The following is a 17,120-nucleotide window of genomic DNA, read 5'->3' as shown; positions in this document are numbered from 1 at the left end:
GTTTGGAGGAAAATGAAAATGTGAGGACTCACTTTTATGTCCAAGTGTGCTATTCTGCAGTTGTGTAAGTAGTGTAAAGCTTCTAAAACGTTCCTCAAGTAGCAGGCCACCTTCTCCTCAGTCAGATTCCCCCAGCTCACGATGTAGTCCAGCAGACGGCCTTGGTCGGCCCTGAAACCCAAAGCAAAACATCAGGTATGGCGTGACAGAGCTGTGTGTATATATGTAGGGTTTAACTCCGTCTGTACGCTTTTGCTGTTTACTCACATCTCCAGGACTAACGCGTAGCTGCTGGGAGTTTCGTAGGTGTCAATCAGGGTGACTATGTGCGGGTGCTGGAGTCTCTGGAGCAGATTGAGCTCCTGGGTCACTCTGTCTCTCCTCATCAGCTTCTTGTTGACGTGTTTCACAGCCACCGTGCGTTTGGTGCCCCGGTGGTCGCAGCGCTTGACGACAGAGAAACGACCCCTGACGAGAAGACGACACAGTCGTTTACGTTATCGTTTTTTGTTGCCGTAGCTTTTATATCCTGAATTCTCACAGCGTGTCTGTTACCTTCCCAGTTCAACCACCTCAGTGTAGTGAGACTCAAAGTTCTCCTTCCAGCTCACTCGGACCCCGTCGGTGGACACGGCTGAGACACATGAAAGCAGGAGGGCGGTTCAATACAATCTGTAGTGACACTCATCGCATACGTTTCACGTCTGTCTCTATGCTCACCCAACACTCTGAGGCTAGCTGATGATGTCACACTGCCCAGCTCGTTGGTGGCAACACACGTGTAAACGCCATCATCCTCAGAGGCTACGCCGATTATCCGCAGAGTCGCTTCACCCGTATCGCTGAAACAAACACACGCCTTTATTCATCTATTCCATCATAACAGGGTGAGTGTAGCTTAGCGGGGCGGCAGGTTCACTCTCGAGTTAATGTGTTCAACAAAGCTGATGCCTGCCGCCTGGTGTGGTGACACTCAATCAGCCTTTTACAGCCGAGGAGTAAAACCTGCTCGGCTGTTTACCTGTAGGCGATGCTGAAGTGTCCGTTGTTAGTGAGGTTGCTCTGGTTGGGCCCTTTCCAGCTGACTGTAGCCCGGGGTCGCCCACAAACCTTACACCTTAGGGTGACGCTCTCTCCGTTGTCACATGTCACATCACTCAGAGGTACAAGGAACTCTGGGGGAACTGAAAGGAAAGAGATTTGTTGTTGTCATTGTTTGACAGACAGGCTCCAAATCTGTGTAATGCCTCACTGAGCCAATGAGAATGCAGGTTATGGAAAATTTGCAGGGAGCAAGTGAGCATCACATGTCCCGCCGTCAGGAGCCAACTGATATTTGCAGAGCAGTGAGAATGCATCTGATACAGACAAGCTCCTGCAGTGAGCTGCAGTGACAAAGAGACACCTGGAACAATGTTGAGGGATCGGGTCTGGAGCTCAAACTCACCATCATAGATGTAGTTTGGGTTTAGAAGCTGGAAAGAAAGACAAACAAATGTCAACCGTCTGTAACTTCGAGGCATCGCTGTAGTTTTGAGGTGAAGTGAAACTCACCTTTACAGAAACTTTATTGGCCAGGCCATCTCTGGACTTCCTGTAACCATTTTCCAGCTTTGTCTCCTTCTTTGCCTCCTTCTCCTTTTTCTCAGACTTCTTGCGAATACGCAGGGACGTGTGCCAGGATGAAGACTTCCTGCTAGGAGAACGAAAATGACGGCAGTGAGCTCAGTGTCTTGATAAAAACGGCAGATGAGAATCTCAAGTGCACGTATTATGAATTTGAAAATAATCCCCCCCCAAAATCATCTTGCTCTTACTTGATGGATCCCTCGGGACAGTCGGGGACAATGGTCGACGTGTGTCCCAGCACAAATCCGGGGATCCAGCCCTCGGCGGCGGGGCCTTGCTCGGTGGATGCTCTGAACACCAGAAACATGTTTTGCTGGTTGCTGGCCAAGATCTGGACCACCTCGCCCTGAATGACGCTGATCTCATCCTCCTTCACAGCTGTGTAGTCCTGGGTCACCAACATGGTGGATACGCTACTGCTGCTGCTACTTTCACTCTGCACCACAGGGATGGAAAACGGTAAGGGCAAACTCAGACGGACACGCAGCGATTATGCATTAAACACGGTAACTTTTTCAAATCTAAACACGTGGGGTGACGTCTCTAGCGAGTGCCACTTTTGATGACATAAAGGGAAAAAGAAGTGGAGGCTTTGTAAAAAGACATTCGAGTGGAAGAAAGACAAAACGGGGATTTATTAATTTCTTCTCGGAAAAGGCTAACTGGATGAAGAAAGGCAGGAATAAGATGAAGTTTTCCATTTCACTCGTCTTTGCTCTGCAGCTCGACGCAAAGACGAGAGGAGAAACGTTAGGCTGAATGAAAGGATCTCTGAGTACGTTTGCAGGTGAACCGCAAACGTCAGAAGTTAGTTGCAGGAAAAGTACATTTAAGTAACACACCATGAAGACGGCCCAGAAGAAGTCAAGTGTTAGTATAAGCTTTGTTAGAGTTAAGAATCTAGAGACAGCCTTAAAAGATAATCAGTGAAGAGGTGAGCGAGGTCCGCTAGAAAGATTTTGAGCCTGAAAACATGTTGACAGTTGAAGCCTTGTCTAGAGATTGTCCTCAGAAAGTGTCTAAAGCTACAGAGGATGATGCTGAAGAGCAGTGGAGGTTGTCAGAGATGCGCAGTAAGGGACAGATTAGTAGCGCTGGCAGCAGGACAGGAGACAACAAGGCAGACAGGACAGACCGGCCCCCCCTCTGCCTCTGGGTTAGTCGGATCAGCACTGGGCAGCAGGTAGTGGTCTTACCCCGTTACTCTGGGTGGACTGGATGGACTGCTCGCTGGCCGATGAGCACGTACTCATACGGTCGGCCTCCTTGCTGTGCGTGGAGTGTCTGTGGGTTTGGCTCTGATTTGAGCTTTGTCGCACCGGAGTCTCTCCCGCTTCTCCCGGAAAGGTAAATGAGCCAGGCCGGCTGGCTGGAGAGCCCGGCATTGAGCTCCAGAATCCAGATCCAGACTTTTGGTTTTGGCCTGGGCTGGGAGGGGGAGGGGGGAGAGTGTCCTTGCCAAAGGCGGGAGTGGCCATGGGGGAGGCCATGGGAGACACGGCTCCTGGCCGCGGTTTAGAAGTGGGTGTGGAGGGCAGAGGCCCAACGGTAGCACGTGGGATGGGGGTATAAGCTTGGTCCTCTGTGGTGTGGATAGGGCGCTTGCCCTGCGGGCTGCCCCCCACGGGGAGCAGAGGAGGAGGGACAGGACGAGGGGACAAACCTGGATCACAAGCGAGTAAAACTCAGACTTCAGTCACATCTTTCATCGGGTCAAACAAGTCAAATTTCACAAGGACAGACAGACGTTTCATACCTGACATCTTATTGGAGCCATCCGGGTCGGCCCCGGGGTGGTGACGTAGGGGTTGGGGCAGGCGGGAGGGTTGTGGGATCCTGGACGGCCGACGAGAGCCACCCTGGGGTCCCGAAGGGATGGAGCAACTCTGGGAGCTTCCACCTCCACCTCCGGGGGCTGCACTAGAACCACTGTTGCCCCCACCTGGAGCTCCGATGCTGGGCGCACTGCTTGCCCCTACATGGTTCCTCTGATACTCTATTGGTGAGGTCAGAGCTGTGATAAGGTGCAAGAGACAAGGGTGGCCATGTACACAGCAGTTCTTTTACATCACCTATAAGTGTGTGTCTGTGTCTGTGTGTGTGTAGCAGCCTACCATTGAGGAAGTTGCGTTGGCTCTCGAGTATTTGGCTGATCTGAAGGGTCCAGACCTCACGCACCCCTGGATGGGAGGAGTGAAGCACGAAGGACTCCACGGCGCCGTTGGCTGACCGAGAAGTGAGAATGAACTTACAGGGATCACCTTCCACATTCTCCTCCAAACCCAAACAGCTTATCTGGTGTAAAAAAAAAGAAAACAGGGAAAACACATCAAACAGAGTCAGCGGCACAGAAATACTGAGATTTAATCATGTCGACCTTTCCTAAATTTGTATTTTTTTTATTTCCCATGGGCTCAATTTCCTTACTTTCCTCTGTTATACGCAAAGGTTTAAAGCAGGGGTCTCGAACTCCAGTCCTCGAGAGCCGCTGTCCTGAAGCTTTTCCATGTGTCCCTGTTGCAACACGCCTGAATACAATCAGTAGGTCATTAGCAAGACTCTATAGACCTTAACTGCATGCTGTGGTGGTGATTCAGCCTTTGGACTCATGTTACAGCAGCTCACGAGTGAATGAACATGGTGCAATAAAAGTATATTTTCCCCAAACACTTACATTAACTTAAATTTACTTGAGTAGGGTTAGGGGTTGCCACTTCAGCATGCAGTCAAGTTCTATACTCTTGCTAATTTTACTCAGCCGTGTTGCAACAGGGACACATGGAAAAGCTTCAGGACAGCGGCCCTCGAGGACTGGAGTTCGAGACCCCTGGCTTAAAGGTTCACTACAGGCAGAAGGAAATGTTTGAGAAATAAAATCAAATGTTATTAAAAGCAGCCCTGAATGAAGGGTTAACGCCAACTGAGCACAGGGCTTTTACATTAATGCAACTACATGCTCCATCAAGAATGGTATACAGTATTTTGTCCCAACATCTCGACCCCTCCCTCTCTCACACATGTGAAAAGTGCTCTTGCAGAGTACAGCGAAGTTCAGGATGCATTTTGAGGCTTAACCAGCACTGTTATTGAGAGCGCGGACACGCCGTCCTCTCACCTGCCTTACAGATTTAAACTACTCATAATAAGAGATGTTTAACAAAGGCAGCTTGGGACTGCACTACTATTGTGTGTCAAGAGTCCATTGCTAAAATCAGTGCAATGCAGTAACTTGAAAAGAGCACCGTCTGAGCTTTTGTTACATGAACTCGATGAGGAGCCAGACAGACTGACAAACTAAGCTCTGCTTCAGGGAAATGTCTTTTGCTTTTGAAGCTGAGCCAAACTAAGCCTGCGGACTATTTTTATAGAAAACATGGTTTATTTTTCTGAGAAAGATATTCTCACTAAAACAAGATTACACAACTAGGAATAATTAAATCAAGTTAACCTGCAAACAACAAGGAGAAATGTTCCTCATCGTTAGCATATTAACAGACATTCTTCAAGTGGGGAAAGTAACAAGTGTACAGCCTCCCTCCTTAAATCATTACCTTGATGCTGTTCTTATAGAGGAAGCCTGGCAGAGAGAACCCTTTCTTTTTGTCCAGAGGCTCACTGAAGATGACCAGCTGCTCAAACAGGAAAACCCTCCTCTCCTTCATCCGGCCGAGCAGACCGCCGTCGGGGTCGGACACCATGAATGTGTCCTGCAGCAAAAGGCGGCCCTGAGCCACAATCTTCCCCTGGAGGCAAAGACAGAGAAATGTTAACGCACGCTTTAAGGAAGATGTTGTATTGCTTGACCGATCACTGAGAAAAATGGCTTCTTACATCAAACCCTTGAAGCCGGCCGACATTCATCATATCGTTACACCTTTTTGGAACAATGCACATGACCTCCACTGCTTTCTGGAAGAGTCAGAAATAAACAAGATTGGTATAATCGCTCAAACTGTTTTGCATAATTTCTTTTTCAAATTTATGTTTTGTGTTTTCTTTGTGGGGGGTTTTTAGGATCTCACTTCCAAATCCGGAGACTCGAGCCCAGCCTTTTTAGAGTGTTTCAGGAAATCCTAAAATGCACAAACAAACACAAGTAAAATAATAGCTTTGTACATTACGTGTAACAGCGACATTTGGATACAGTGCAAATATAAAGGGTAAGTAAGCAGCAGCTGGGGCTCTGGCGCCCTCTACTGCATAGAAACAGCCTAACCTTGAGCAGCAGCTGGTACTTCATGATCCTCTGGACTGGCTTGATGAGCAGGTCTGTGATCTGCAGTCTGTGTCCCAGCCGCTGCTTCAGGTCCTACAAAATCAAATGTGTCTCTTTAACAGCTGCATAATGAGTTACACTTGAACCTAAAGCTGCCAAAATACCAGAGTCTAACCTCAAAGTAGGTGTCGATATACTCGGACACGATGTGCTCTGACTTGGGCTTGTTCTGACAGTACACTACGTACATGTTTAGTCTCCGTTCCTGGATAGATAAAGCACACACACAATTACACTCTGATCAGATGTGTGGAAGCAATTACAAAGAAGGCAGGAGCTGGAAATTCCCTGCAGACCAACCTGTTTGAGAAAGAGTGGTCCCAGTCTGTCAGGGTCCTCCAAACACTTCTCCAACTCCCTGAGGAAGAAACTGAGCGACACAGAAACAGAAGTTACTGAAGCGCCGATTCTGGACAGGGAAAACTCTACAGTCTCCACACGTCTGTGTGTGCATTCCCCTACATACTCTTTGTGCCAGTCGTAGATCTGATGGATGTTGCCAAACACAATTTTGTCTTTTCCCTTCATATCATCAGGGACACCCTCCTCCTTCATTCTGCTCATGTAGCCCTTGTGATGGAAACACACGAAGAATTCACAACAGGAAGTCGCCAGAACTCATTTTAAGATCCATCATGTTTCAGTAAACTTACCTCCACCACCAGGCCGAGGTCTCTGACGTAATCTCTCTCCGTCTCCACCAACTCCAGCAGAATGAAACTAGAGCAAGAGAGAAACACAGATGGCAGACTTAAAATGAGAGCTATAAAAGCAGCGTTAGAGCTCCCTAAACATTAGTCTACTGTTGCGTGAGATCGCAGTAGACGTACTGTCTTTTTTTGAGGATGCTGGCCCTGCGTTCGTCCATTTCTTCAATGGGGGAGGAAGAGGAGAGGAGGGAGTTGTCAGAGGGGTTGAAAGAGGGAGAGCTGCTGTCTCCTTGTTCTACAGACAGAGAGCTGGGTCTGTCCTCCAGAGCCTGCACAACAAAAGCAGTTTGTTCACAAGAAGAAATCCTTCTTTCCTTTATATAAAGTCTCTTAATCCTAATGACTCTGGACACAACTAAGCTTAATAAACAGAAAATGCAGAAAAATATACTTAAATTGGCTGATATGAAGGTAACAAACAGTTAATGCGATTGAATCAAGCAGAAACTTCTGGAGCTGGAAAACAAAGGAAAAGTCTAATGCCAAAACCTGCAGTTCCTCTGATGGCCACTTGAGGCAGACTCATTTTCATCATACTTACTTGATTGCTAAATGGTTTCTAAAGCTACTTCCGCTCTTCGTAAACACTGGACTGTTGTTTTAAACTCACCTAATTAGATTTTGTTCTTCTTTAAAGTTCAGGGCATGAGGACACTTTCAGTGACAGCTATGCTAACGTGGGCTTTAGCTATAGCTGCTAGCTACACTTTTACTCAAAGTCACTCAACTGGACCTCAAAACCGTGTTTCCTTTCTTTTGTTTTCTTAATGTTGGTGTTTCTTTTAACATTTTAATCAAATTTTGGACAAACAATGCAACCTCTGTTCGAGAAGTTTATACTTCAGCTTCACTGAGTGAAACTCAGCAACTTGCCAATTTAAGCTTGCTAGCATTAGCTTAGCAATAACTTAGCACTCCACCCTCTCATCTAAATATGTTCACTCCAGGCTCCAAAAATTCACATGATGGCAGTCAAAATAAGGATTTGGCAACAGCATGGTTGCTACGTCCATCTTTTATATACAGTCTGTGGTATCTTCTGATAAACTGGGCCTGGTTGGCGTGAGTATTTGGTATTTCCTACCATCTTGCTTTTGACTAGCTCCTCGATGGCGCTCACCAGCTCAGCGGCACTGGGCGTTTCTGAACTGGACGGGCGGACCGACAGACGAGAAGAGGTCTAGGCAAAAAGCAGAGAGATGAGAGGAAGGAAAACCAACAAGCGTGAGAAAAGCCATGCAAGTCGACAGTCTAAATTTTGAAGTAATAGCTCTCTTTAGGGAAAAAAGGAACCACTAAACTTTTCAGAACTGAATCAAGCCTCATCACACTTTAGGAGTAATTTCCATCCTTTCTGAAACAGAAATAAGTCTGTTTCTAACGTAATCCTAAAGTAAGTTGTAAGAGCTTACAGTTAAAAGCCATGCTGGAGTTTTCATTGAGAATAACTTGAAGACAAGATTCAATTATCTTTTGGTGGTGGCATTTAAGTGGATTTTAGTTGTTGATGCGACCAATGACTTAGTGAAAATGTTTGTTAAATGTTGTAATCTGAAGAGATTCATCCACGATATGCTCCCATTAGTGAAACCCCCAGGACAGGGGGCGGAGTTTTTATAACTCAAGGTTAAAGAAAGTCAAAACGTATATGAACTTCATAAAGCGGCCAATGATAGGTAGGTAAAAAAAACAAAACATGAGGCTGAAAGTAGGGTGACTGAAATGAAGATAAGAGAAGAAAAATAGAAATCTTTGAAATAGTGATGGGCAGAAGGTCAAAAAAATGGTGATGTGTGAGTGAAAGATGTTTGTGTTGCTTTCTCAGATGGTGATGAGCGGCCTTTGGAATAAAAAAAGAATGCTAACAGAGCTAGAATGAAAGAGGTAATATGTAAGTATGCATATATAGAGATATATATATATATATATAGTTCAGGAGACTCTCACCCTTGCTGTGCTGTGCTTCAAGACATTCCCCAATTAGGTTTTCTGGGTGATGCTGTGTGCCCTTCTGGCCTCGCCAGCATTTAGAGATGCCAATTACTCGCATGGTTAATGAGGTTAACGCACAGAGGGTAAAAGGAGATGAGGACGAGCAGGCGGGGGACGGAGTGGGTGGTGAGGAGTTGGGGGAGAGGAAGAAGGGGTGCTTATGAATTTTCACCTCATTGTGGCCTCTTAGTTCGAATATCCAGCGGGGCTGCTGGGGGATCTTACCGCTTTATTTTCAGATTTAGATCCACTAATTTTATGGTCAATCCCAGCCTATAACTGACAAACATGCAGAAAAAAGCTGCAGTCTTGCGCTATGCTTACAGACTAACAAAAAAAGAGTTAGGAGCTACATGCATCCTCTCCTTATGTACATTTTGCTTTAAAGCCCTTACTCATCCGCCAGACACCTCTCTGCTCCAGAGGTGTGATCAAAGAAACGAGGCAGAAGTCAAAACATGTAAAGCTTAAAAAACATAGACGAAGAAGAAGAAAAAGGGGGAAATCTTAAGTAGAGAAATCCAGGAATGTTTAAGAGTTTGCAAAAAATACAAAAGTTAGGCAGAGGGACAGAGAAAGGTGGATTTCAAAAAAAGAAGGAAAAAGAAAAAAGCTTCTATCTTCATGTTTCAGGTTTTAGAAAATACAATTTTGAGTTGAAGAGTAAGGGGGAAAACGATAGAGAACTGAAGAAGTGACCGAGGGAAGAGACAGAAGGGGAAGCGCGGGACACTTCAGATGGAGAGGTATGGAAACTGAGACAAAGCAAAGACAGGACATAAATCAAGGTAATGCTACAGCATGGAAAACAGCAAACAATACAACCAGGAAACAAAACAAAAAAAGAGAAACAGAAATTAGTGTCAGAGGAGTCTCCACTTGAGTCGAGGAGGAAACGTGGGCTGCGTGAGACTTTGCATTGCTTTCTGTTTTAGAAGAGAGGGGAGAATATGATGCAACACGCCAAGATAAAATGCTACGCACAACTGAAACTAAGGGTCACTTAAACCGTGTCAGGAAATGGTCCTATTTGGGAAAAGGTGGGAGAAACTTAAATGAGTGAAAGTGTTTCCCAGAAACCAATGACTGCAGATGTTACACCACCTCTTACACCAACCCCCGGCCTCGGCAAGCGACCAAATATGGGTTTGATTCGGTTGCAGATTTAAAATGAATACTTACTAGATCAAAAATAAATGTATTAAAAAAACCTTTAGGACACACTTCTATTGAAAAAAACTGCAGGCAGCTAGAGATGATTTCAGATATGCATCTCATCATTTTGAGCAAAATAAGCCAATTTTGAATGGGGTAGATTTTTGTGGATAGTAAATTTAACACTTTCTAACAATCATAAATACTGAAGACAAAATCTGTGTGACTCAGTTTGTCTACCAGAAGTTCAGAACACAAAGCACGCTGGCAATTTCCAGATCAACACAATCCTAAAAAGCCTCACAACACGATTCTTTATGCCCTTTCTTGACCTACAATCTTAAAGAATGATGTGAGCTGATTACATCTGGTCCCCGGTCCCCCGCTGTAACGCCCTAACTCTCCTCACCTTGTCATCCTGTGAGTCTGGCTGCAGCAAGCTATGCTGCTGGATGGCCATAGGTGGAGGCAGAGGTACTGAGTCTGCACCCTCCTCGCCCTCCTCCTCTCCGCAGCTCTGCATTCCCGAAGAACTGGACTTGGACAGCGTACCGCTCGATAGGCCCTCGTTACGAACCCTCTGCAAAGCACGAGGACGACAGAGCACCATTTAACTCTCTTGTAACAGGTTTGAGGATGGCACAGAGTGTCAAGCGTTCTGCATCCACCCACCTCCTCCAAAGTTTCATCCTGAGGCGTAGCAGCACTGTCGTCCGAGTCTTTCTGAGAGCCTATCGTCATCTCTCCGCTCTTCCTCACCTCACGGCTCTTCTTGTGCTTGTGGGCCAGCTTCTTCACGTGGCCATCTGCCTTACCGCTGCTTAGCCGTCGCACCGGGCTGGTCAGCCACTTCCGTAGCGTGTTACCTAAGAAACCAAAACACACGCACAAAGCACAGGTTAAAGTGAATTCACCGAAACTGCAGCGAACAGTTAAAAACTCTGGATTTTATCTACAACTACAATTGACAGCTTCCTCAGTTTGAAATTTAACTCTTTTTTTTAAACAGAGTTTTTTTCAAAGCCTTTCAAATAAAGGTTGGCGATCTCACCTGGTCGTTTAGGACCCGGGGAGGTGTGGGAGCCGATGCCGTGACCGGGCTGCAGCGTAGCAGAGGAACCTGGCATGATGGAGTCATTGCTGCACACTGACAGTGTGTCTGTGAAATACAGAGCTGTAAGTGAAAACAAGCCCTGTGATGCCAATTCCAGAAATGAGACCAAAAACAACAGCTGTACTCAAAAAAGACAAGAAACAATACAGTTATCTGTAAATATTTAATATTTTTAAAATATTATTAATTTTTGTAGATGGCAAATCAGAATGTGAAGGCCGAGAAAATTCATTTTAGTGGAAGAACATCATCTGATTTTGAATACGATGCCAGCAATATGTTCCAAAAAACATCTGGACACTGAGGAGACCAAATGTTGCAGCTTTCTAAGTGAAATGCTTAGAAAAGCCCAGGATCTCAGCTGCTAACCAGCCTGCATTACTTTACTGCAGAGCCAATGTGTGTAATATGTGCAGTGCATGGTTAATAAGAAAGTTCTTCTCTGAAATCATCATCATAATCATCAGCACAAGCTAGATAGCAGCATCTGTCCCCTAAACAGTATATAGTTATTCAGCATTAACGGTGCCTTCAGAAATATGAGTGTTTCCATGGCAACATGGATGCAAGCTTGCATTTTCTACACTTCATCATATCAGTGACTTTTTGCCAGTGAAGCGAATTAGGTTACATTTTTGTACCTTTGTGATTGAAGATGCCTTCCATCTCCATGGAGGACCTGGAATGGGCGATGCAGAGCATAGAGCAGGGCACCAGGCCCTCCTGAGCAGGAGAGCGGTCTGTGGTCCGGACCAGGCACCAGTCTGGTTTGTCGTGACAGCGCTCCAGAACCTCCACAGTCTGACCCCGCCGCACCGTCAGCTCGTTGCTGTTGCTGGCCATAAAGTCGTGTATGACCACAGTCAGCTCACAGCCGCCGGAGAGCTGTGGAAGACGAGACCATCACTGAGACCTTTGCTCCATATTGTTTTTAAAGCTCATAAATGCAGAAGGTCTGAAGACTGGCCATCATTTCTGAGCTCTGTGTGTGTGTTCTCACCTTGTCGCTGTCCAGTGTGTTCTGAGAGGTGCGTGACGCCAGAGAGATGGTGTCTGGTTGGCTGCTGCCTTCACCCTGACTGTCCAGGTCCTCTCCATCCCTAACGGGAGCACACACGATCAATAAAAGGTGCAATTTTTCTTCCCTTCCTGTATAAAAACGGTAAGATAAACTTCCTGTTCATAGATTAATCCCCATTTAGAGCTGTTTACCTTCGTCCCTTGTGGTGCTTGGTGGTGGCTGTTTTGGGAATATGAATGGGTTCTTTAAGTGCTCCTCTCAGGTGAATGGTGCGCTCTTGGATCACCTCTCTGATGTGTTTGATCCAGTCTTGCTTGTTCTCAATGCTGGATGCCTGTTATCAGCAGTCAATCATTGTCAAGAAGGCAAAGCTTGTCAAAAAATCCTCAATTTGAATTCTTGATTCACACACATCTGATCTCTTAATACGTTACAAAGCCTTTATTTCACATATACATTTCACTCAGGTTCTCTCTGCCTGTAAATGCCTAACACAGCGGCTTCCCTGCATTTATTTTGTACAGCCTCTGCAACAGCTCTCAGAGATGAAGAACCACTTCCTCAACACCACCCACCATCTGAATAATCTGAGTTAAAGTGGATGTTACTTAATGTATTAGTCATACAAACATGAACAGTGAACAGTCAGTGTTTATACCCTCATTTGGGAATCACCGTTATTGATTATTTTGTACCTTTCAGGTCTGAAGATGTCATATTGCTAAGGTTACAGCGGCTCGATGCTAAAGCTCAAATATGCTGCTTTTACCCATGACACTAAGCTAACTTTAAGACTGTTGAAAAATGGTTGAGGGCTGTGTTGTGGGATTGTTTGTACTCACCATGGCTCCATGTTTGGATCCCTGACTTAGCTTTGAATTTAAAATATAAAAAAGGGAATTTCACTGGTTTGCTTTTAGAAGGTGTACAGGACATTTTACAAGCTGACAGAATGATTTGAAATGATAGAAGTGCACAACACTGACATTTTGGTTTGACAGTATAATGAAGGCCAGTAAAATGCCTAGTGAATAGTAATGGATAGTGTGTGTGTGTGTGTGTGTGTGTGTGTGTGTGTGTGTGTGTGTGTGTGTGTGTGTGTGTGTGGTTAGTAACAAGACACACCTAATTTACAATACACATAACACATGACTGCTTCTCAGTGGTTAGTCTGGTAGTCGGTGTGTATTTATGTTGAAATGCTCAGTACTGAACGTGCTCTGGCTTCATGCTGGTCCAACAGCTGACAAGTTTTAATCCATCTGTGACACTACTCAGCAGGAAGAAGTCTTAACATGAGTGACACGATACTTAGAAAAATTAATTAAAAACTTCAACAGTGGCTGTAAGTCATTATTAAAATCTATATTTTGTGGTAGAGAAGGATCGCTAAGTCGCTGCTTTGATGAAGCAGCAGCGAGCCAGGCTGGGCGATTGTGGGCGTTCAGGGGCTGAATCAGCATCACCAGCGTTGGTGGAAGCATGTCGGCCCACATAGAGAATTAGAGATACAAACATCCACAGAAAACACAGCCCCAGATATACACATGTGTGCCGTGTTTTGTTAACAGATGGAACAAAAGCAGAAATCTAACCAGGCTGGAAGACGAGAAGGAAGGAGACAGAAGAGTGACTACAGAAAGCTTCTCAGCCACCCTGAAGCTGCTCATGCATTTAAACGGGACAGAAGAGAGGACAGTAGAGATAAGAAGAAGAATAGAAAAGGCCTGAATGTGGAGAGGAAACTGGGTTAGACCAATATTTATGCTTTCAGCACACTCACATGGAAGATTCACGTATTTTCAATGCTAGTATTTGGACCAAATTACTCATCAGATTTGCTTCAGGAAGCTATATTGGTCCAACCCAAAAGGAGGAGGAGTCTGCGAAGCAAGGAGGAGGAGGAGTGTTTTACCTTGAGTACAATCTTGTTGTCAGAGGTCGGGGTGCGTCCCACCCATAGAGCAAACTTACAGGGGTCTCCTTCAACGTGTTCAGTCACCCCCAACTCTGATGTCTGCGAGGAAAAGTAATATGAGAAGACGTCAACTGTCAAATGATTTTATTTTTGTAACTGTGTAAAGTTCTGAGGTTTCCATAATCACAAAAATGCTCCTGATTTTATCATCGTGTACTTACAAAGAGTTTGCTCTTATAGATGTATTTGCTCCGGCCATTTGAGTCTTTGACCTCCTTGCTGAAAACGAGAGACATCTCAAAGAGGAAGAGGTGGCGCTCTCGTCCCTTTCGGATCAGAGTCTTTGGATCCCAGACCTGGAATGAATCCTGGAGAATGAGCTCGCCCTGCGACTCGATGTTTTCATCAAAACCTGGAGAAAAAGGCCAGAGGATGACTTGATGAAAAATCAACATTAAAGAATAAACACACAGAGGTTTGCTGTGAAATTAAAGCTAATCGTACAAATACATAATCAATGTCTGACCTTCCAGCATTGAGAGGTGCATGGCATCGTTGGCTTTCTTGGGAACACTGAGCATCACCTCCAGGCCGTCCTTGATCTCTCCTTTTCCTTCTTCGCAGCACGTCAACAACTCCTAAACAGGACGCGGGCACAGAAACCATGACAACAGGAACCATGGAGATGCTCAAAACAAGCATCTTGTTGTTTTTTTTGCTGTGGTGGCTTACCTTCAGCAGGAGCTGATACTTGGTGATTCTCTGCACTGGCTTGATCAGATAGGATGAGATGGAGTTGGCCAGTCGGTGCCTCTGTTGAATTTCCTGCCATTAACAGAGGAGAACAGTGAGGTGACTGTACGTGACTGACATTCAGTCTCATCTCAGTGATCAAAGGTGGTACTCACATCAAAGTAGTTGCCAGCATGCTCCAGTATGAGCTGGGTGGAGTCCGGCTTGTTCTTACAGTAGTTCACGTACATCTGGAACTTATCAGCCTTGAACAAGAAAGGAACAGATGACAATGAAAAATTAATACCCATCAGATCTCAGCTTATGAACCATTTTTCTTACTTTCAGAAATATTAAAGGGACCATTGATGCTCATTTCCAGCTCCATTTTTTAAATTTGTGGACACTGCTGGGAATATGTCTGCAGAACCACTGTTTAAAATAACCTTAACCCTTTAAAACCGGTCGGAGCGGGCACGCTCCGTTTTGCGCAACTACTTTTAAATCCCGGTAGCTCTGCAACCACGTAAGCTAGCGCAATATTTTTTTTTTGCACATGAAACCTGAGGAGTTGTACTTACATCTTATGCCATCAGCTTGTCCTCGGTCACAGTTTCCTTCCACATATAGCTTTGCAAAAACTGCATAAAAAGCGCTTGCAGCAACAAAAACATAATATTCCAGAAACATGCTTTGCCGATCCGATCAGCTGTTTGTAACACTTCCTACGTTGGAATAGACGTCAGCGTGAACTATCGCATGTCCGCCATGACCTGCCCGAAACCGGAAGTGACGTTTTCGCGGAAATGTGGTTTTTTACTATCAGGGACTTATGAGCCTATACTGGTGTTTTTAAAAGTTATGTTTGACTTTATGACTTTCTGTGTCGTTTCTGGGATGCTTAGGACTCAAATTGCACTGCTGGAAATAGTTTATTTTGATGCATATGCTGCTTTTTTTTGCAAATTTGCATTATAATATTTATTTTCGTTTTTCCTGCAGTATATAAAAATTGGTGTATTTCAAAAATAAAACTATGAAAACACTCAAAATAAATTTCCTGTGGTGGGAAACTATTTTGTGCAACTTTTTTGTATTTACAGTTTTGAGGGATAAGCCTCTTAAATTTCTCCAACTAGAAATATATGTTAAAAAAACAAAAATGATTTTCTATTTTTTTGTAGTTTATTGCACTTTTTTGCAATTAATGTAATTACTATGCACTTAATGCATACATATTATTAAAATCTAGGCTATAATGGTTGTATTGATGTATAGCAACTTGAAATGCTCCCAAAAATGGCTCCACAGCATGTAAAAATATAATATAAGCTCTGGCGGACTGGGTTCTATGGTAGGTCTTAAAGGGTTAATTTATGTTTCTCTTTCTGAAACAAGCCTTTTGCTTTTTGCTTTAAGCCAGCCTTCTTTTGATTGGCTACTCCTTGTAAACAGAAGGTTAGAAGAGCAGGTGGGTGGGGCTTCTGTGCTAACAGCCAGAGCTATGTTCCTGACATGACATCCTACTGAGCCAGGAGTAGAAAAAAGCTCATGTGCATTACTTAGAAATCTAAATGCACACGTACACAGTACAAAATCAAAATACATTTCTCTGTAGGACACAATAATACATACCCATGTGACGAAGCAATGCCCAACATCCTCTGGTAGCTGCTCATATTTCTCCAACTCTTTGAGGAAGATGCTGATTGAAAAAAAAAAAAGAGACAGAAGCATGAGATACCAGAAGAAAAGATTAGAGCTTTCTCTAAAAATGAAAAATAGTGGAAGGAGGACACGTTTCTTACTTATGGTGGAATTCATAAAGGTCTTGCATGTTTCCAAAGATGATGTGCTCCTTGTTGAGGATCCCTGGAGGAATCTCCTCCACTCCACTGGTCATCTCCCACAGGTAGGTCTGCAATGGAGGAAAGAGGAGATCATAACTATGAGAATAATAATGGTTTGATTTTTCATAGTAGGATTCTGAAAGACTTTTAAATTTAGTTGAAAAGTTGTTGCACAACTCTGCACTAAGCAGGTTAACAGTGGTGGGTTGACAAGTTGAACTTACATCCATGCACTCCCGCAGGTCTCGCACGTAGGCTTTCTCTGTCTGAATCAGCTCTGCCATGATGAACCTGAACACACACAAAACACACAGCGACACAAATGAGCAATTTTCATATCATCCTTGTTCACGCGGCGATAAATCGGCAGCTCCCTTTCAGCCTGTCGACTTCAACCATTTACATTAATGAACGATGACTTATGGGCCATAAGACGTGGTCATAAAGCAAGCCATGAATGACGGAAATCATGCTTGTGATTTGTGCCGCTCATATAAAAATGATGCAGGCGCTTTTTCCTGGACTGTGTCCGTCCACTCATTTGTTCTGAGCCACAGCTCGATGGTTCAGTCTGCAGTTTTTGTGCTGGCACAGCAGAGAAGAGGCCGGACGGAGGAGTGTAAATCAAGCAGGTTCATTATGTATATACATTTACACTGAGCTCCTCTTCCAGCTATTGACCAGGTTCAGTGCTGACACTGCTGTGGACAGGGACACTGGCGG

The 17,120-nt window shown here is 44.7% G+C and overlaps 1 protein-coding gene across 3 annotated transcripts in view; it reads right to left on the bottom strand.

Moving 5' to 3' along the window:
* LOC146493755 (triple functional domain protein) overlaps positions 1 to 17,120 on the bottom strand; it is an 88,435-nt gene that overhangs the window by 2,260 nt on the left and 69,055 nt on the right. Inside the window, exons 27-62 of one of the 3 annotated variants that reach the window (XM_085147652.1) lie at positions 16,622 to 16,688; positions 16,356 to 16,465; positions 16,183 to 16,252; positions 14,724 to 14,813; positions 14,548 to 14,640; positions 14,342 to 14,453; positions 14,037 to 14,227; positions 13,813 to 13,914; positions 12,740 to 12,769; positions 12,089 to 12,231; positions 11,877 to 11,976; positions 11,518 to 11,761; positions 10,814 to 10,921; positions 10,435 to 10,628; positions 10,172 to 10,342; positions 7,700 to 7,795; positions 6,736 to 6,884; positions 6,559 to 6,625; positions 6,372 to 6,475; positions 6,206 to 6,275; positions 6,021 to 6,110; positions 5,846 to 5,938; positions 5,652 to 5,702; positions 5,461 to 5,538; positions 5,181 to 5,372; positions 3,744 to 3,924; positions 3,386 to 3,643; positions 2,826 to 3,292; positions 1,818 to 2,065; positions 1,555 to 1,696; positions 1,448 to 1,475; positions 1,022 to 1,184; positions 721 to 842; positions 556 to 634; positions 268 to 468; positions 33 to 171 (exon numbers count right to left, since the gene is read on the bottom strand). In XM_085147652.1, the coding sequence (XP_085003778.1) occupies positions 33 to 171; positions 268 to 468; positions 556 to 634; positions 721 to 842; positions 1,022 to 1,184; positions 1,448 to 1,475; positions 1,555 to 1,696; positions 1,818 to 2,065; positions 2,826 to 3,292; positions 3,386 to 3,643; positions 3,744 to 3,924; positions 5,181 to 5,372; positions 5,461 to 5,538; positions 5,652 to 5,702; positions 5,846 to 5,938; positions 6,021 to 6,110; positions 6,206 to 6,275; positions 6,372 to 6,475; positions 6,559 to 6,625; positions 6,736 to 6,884; positions 7,700 to 7,795; positions 10,172 to 10,342; positions 10,435 to 10,628; positions 10,814 to 10,921; positions 11,518 to 11,761; positions 11,877 to 11,976; positions 12,089 to 12,231; positions 12,740 to 12,769; positions 13,813 to 13,914; positions 14,037 to 14,227; positions 14,342 to 14,453; positions 14,548 to 14,640; positions 14,724 to 14,813; positions 16,183 to 16,252; positions 16,356 to 16,465; positions 16,622 to 16,688 (4,843 nt within the window). The remainder of the gene's footprint in view (positions 1 to 32; positions 172 to 267; positions 469 to 555; positions 635 to 720; positions 843 to 1,021; positions 1,185 to 1,447; positions 1,476 to 1,554; positions 1,697 to 1,817; positions 2,066 to 2,825; positions 3,293 to 3,385; positions 3,644 to 3,743; positions 3,925 to 5,180; positions 5,373 to 5,460; positions 5,539 to 5,651; positions 5,703 to 5,845; positions 5,939 to 6,020; positions 6,111 to 6,205; positions 6,276 to 6,371; positions 6,476 to 6,558; positions 6,626 to 6,735; positions 6,885 to 7,699; positions 7,796 to 10,171; positions 10,343 to 10,434; positions 10,629 to 10,813; positions 10,922 to 11,517; positions 11,762 to 11,876; positions 11,977 to 12,088; positions 12,232 to 12,739; positions 12,770 to 13,812; positions 13,915 to 14,036; positions 14,228 to 14,341; positions 14,454 to 14,547; positions 14,641 to 14,723; positions 14,814 to 16,182; positions 16,253 to 16,355; positions 16,466 to 16,621; positions 16,689 to 17,120) is intronic. The other 2 variants (XM_085147653.1, XM_085147651.1) reach the window with 2 other exon arrangements.

This window comes from Neolamprologus multifasciatus, chromosome 22 (genome assembly GCF_963576455.1).
Source record: "Neolamprologus multifasciatus chromosome 22, fNeoMul1.2, whole genome shotgun sequence".
Lineage (NCBI taxonomy): Eukaryota > Metazoa > Chordata > Actinopteri > Cichliformes > Cichlidae > Neolamprologus > Neolamprologus multifasciatus.
This window is presented reverse-complemented; position numbering and strand designations above follow the sequence as displayed.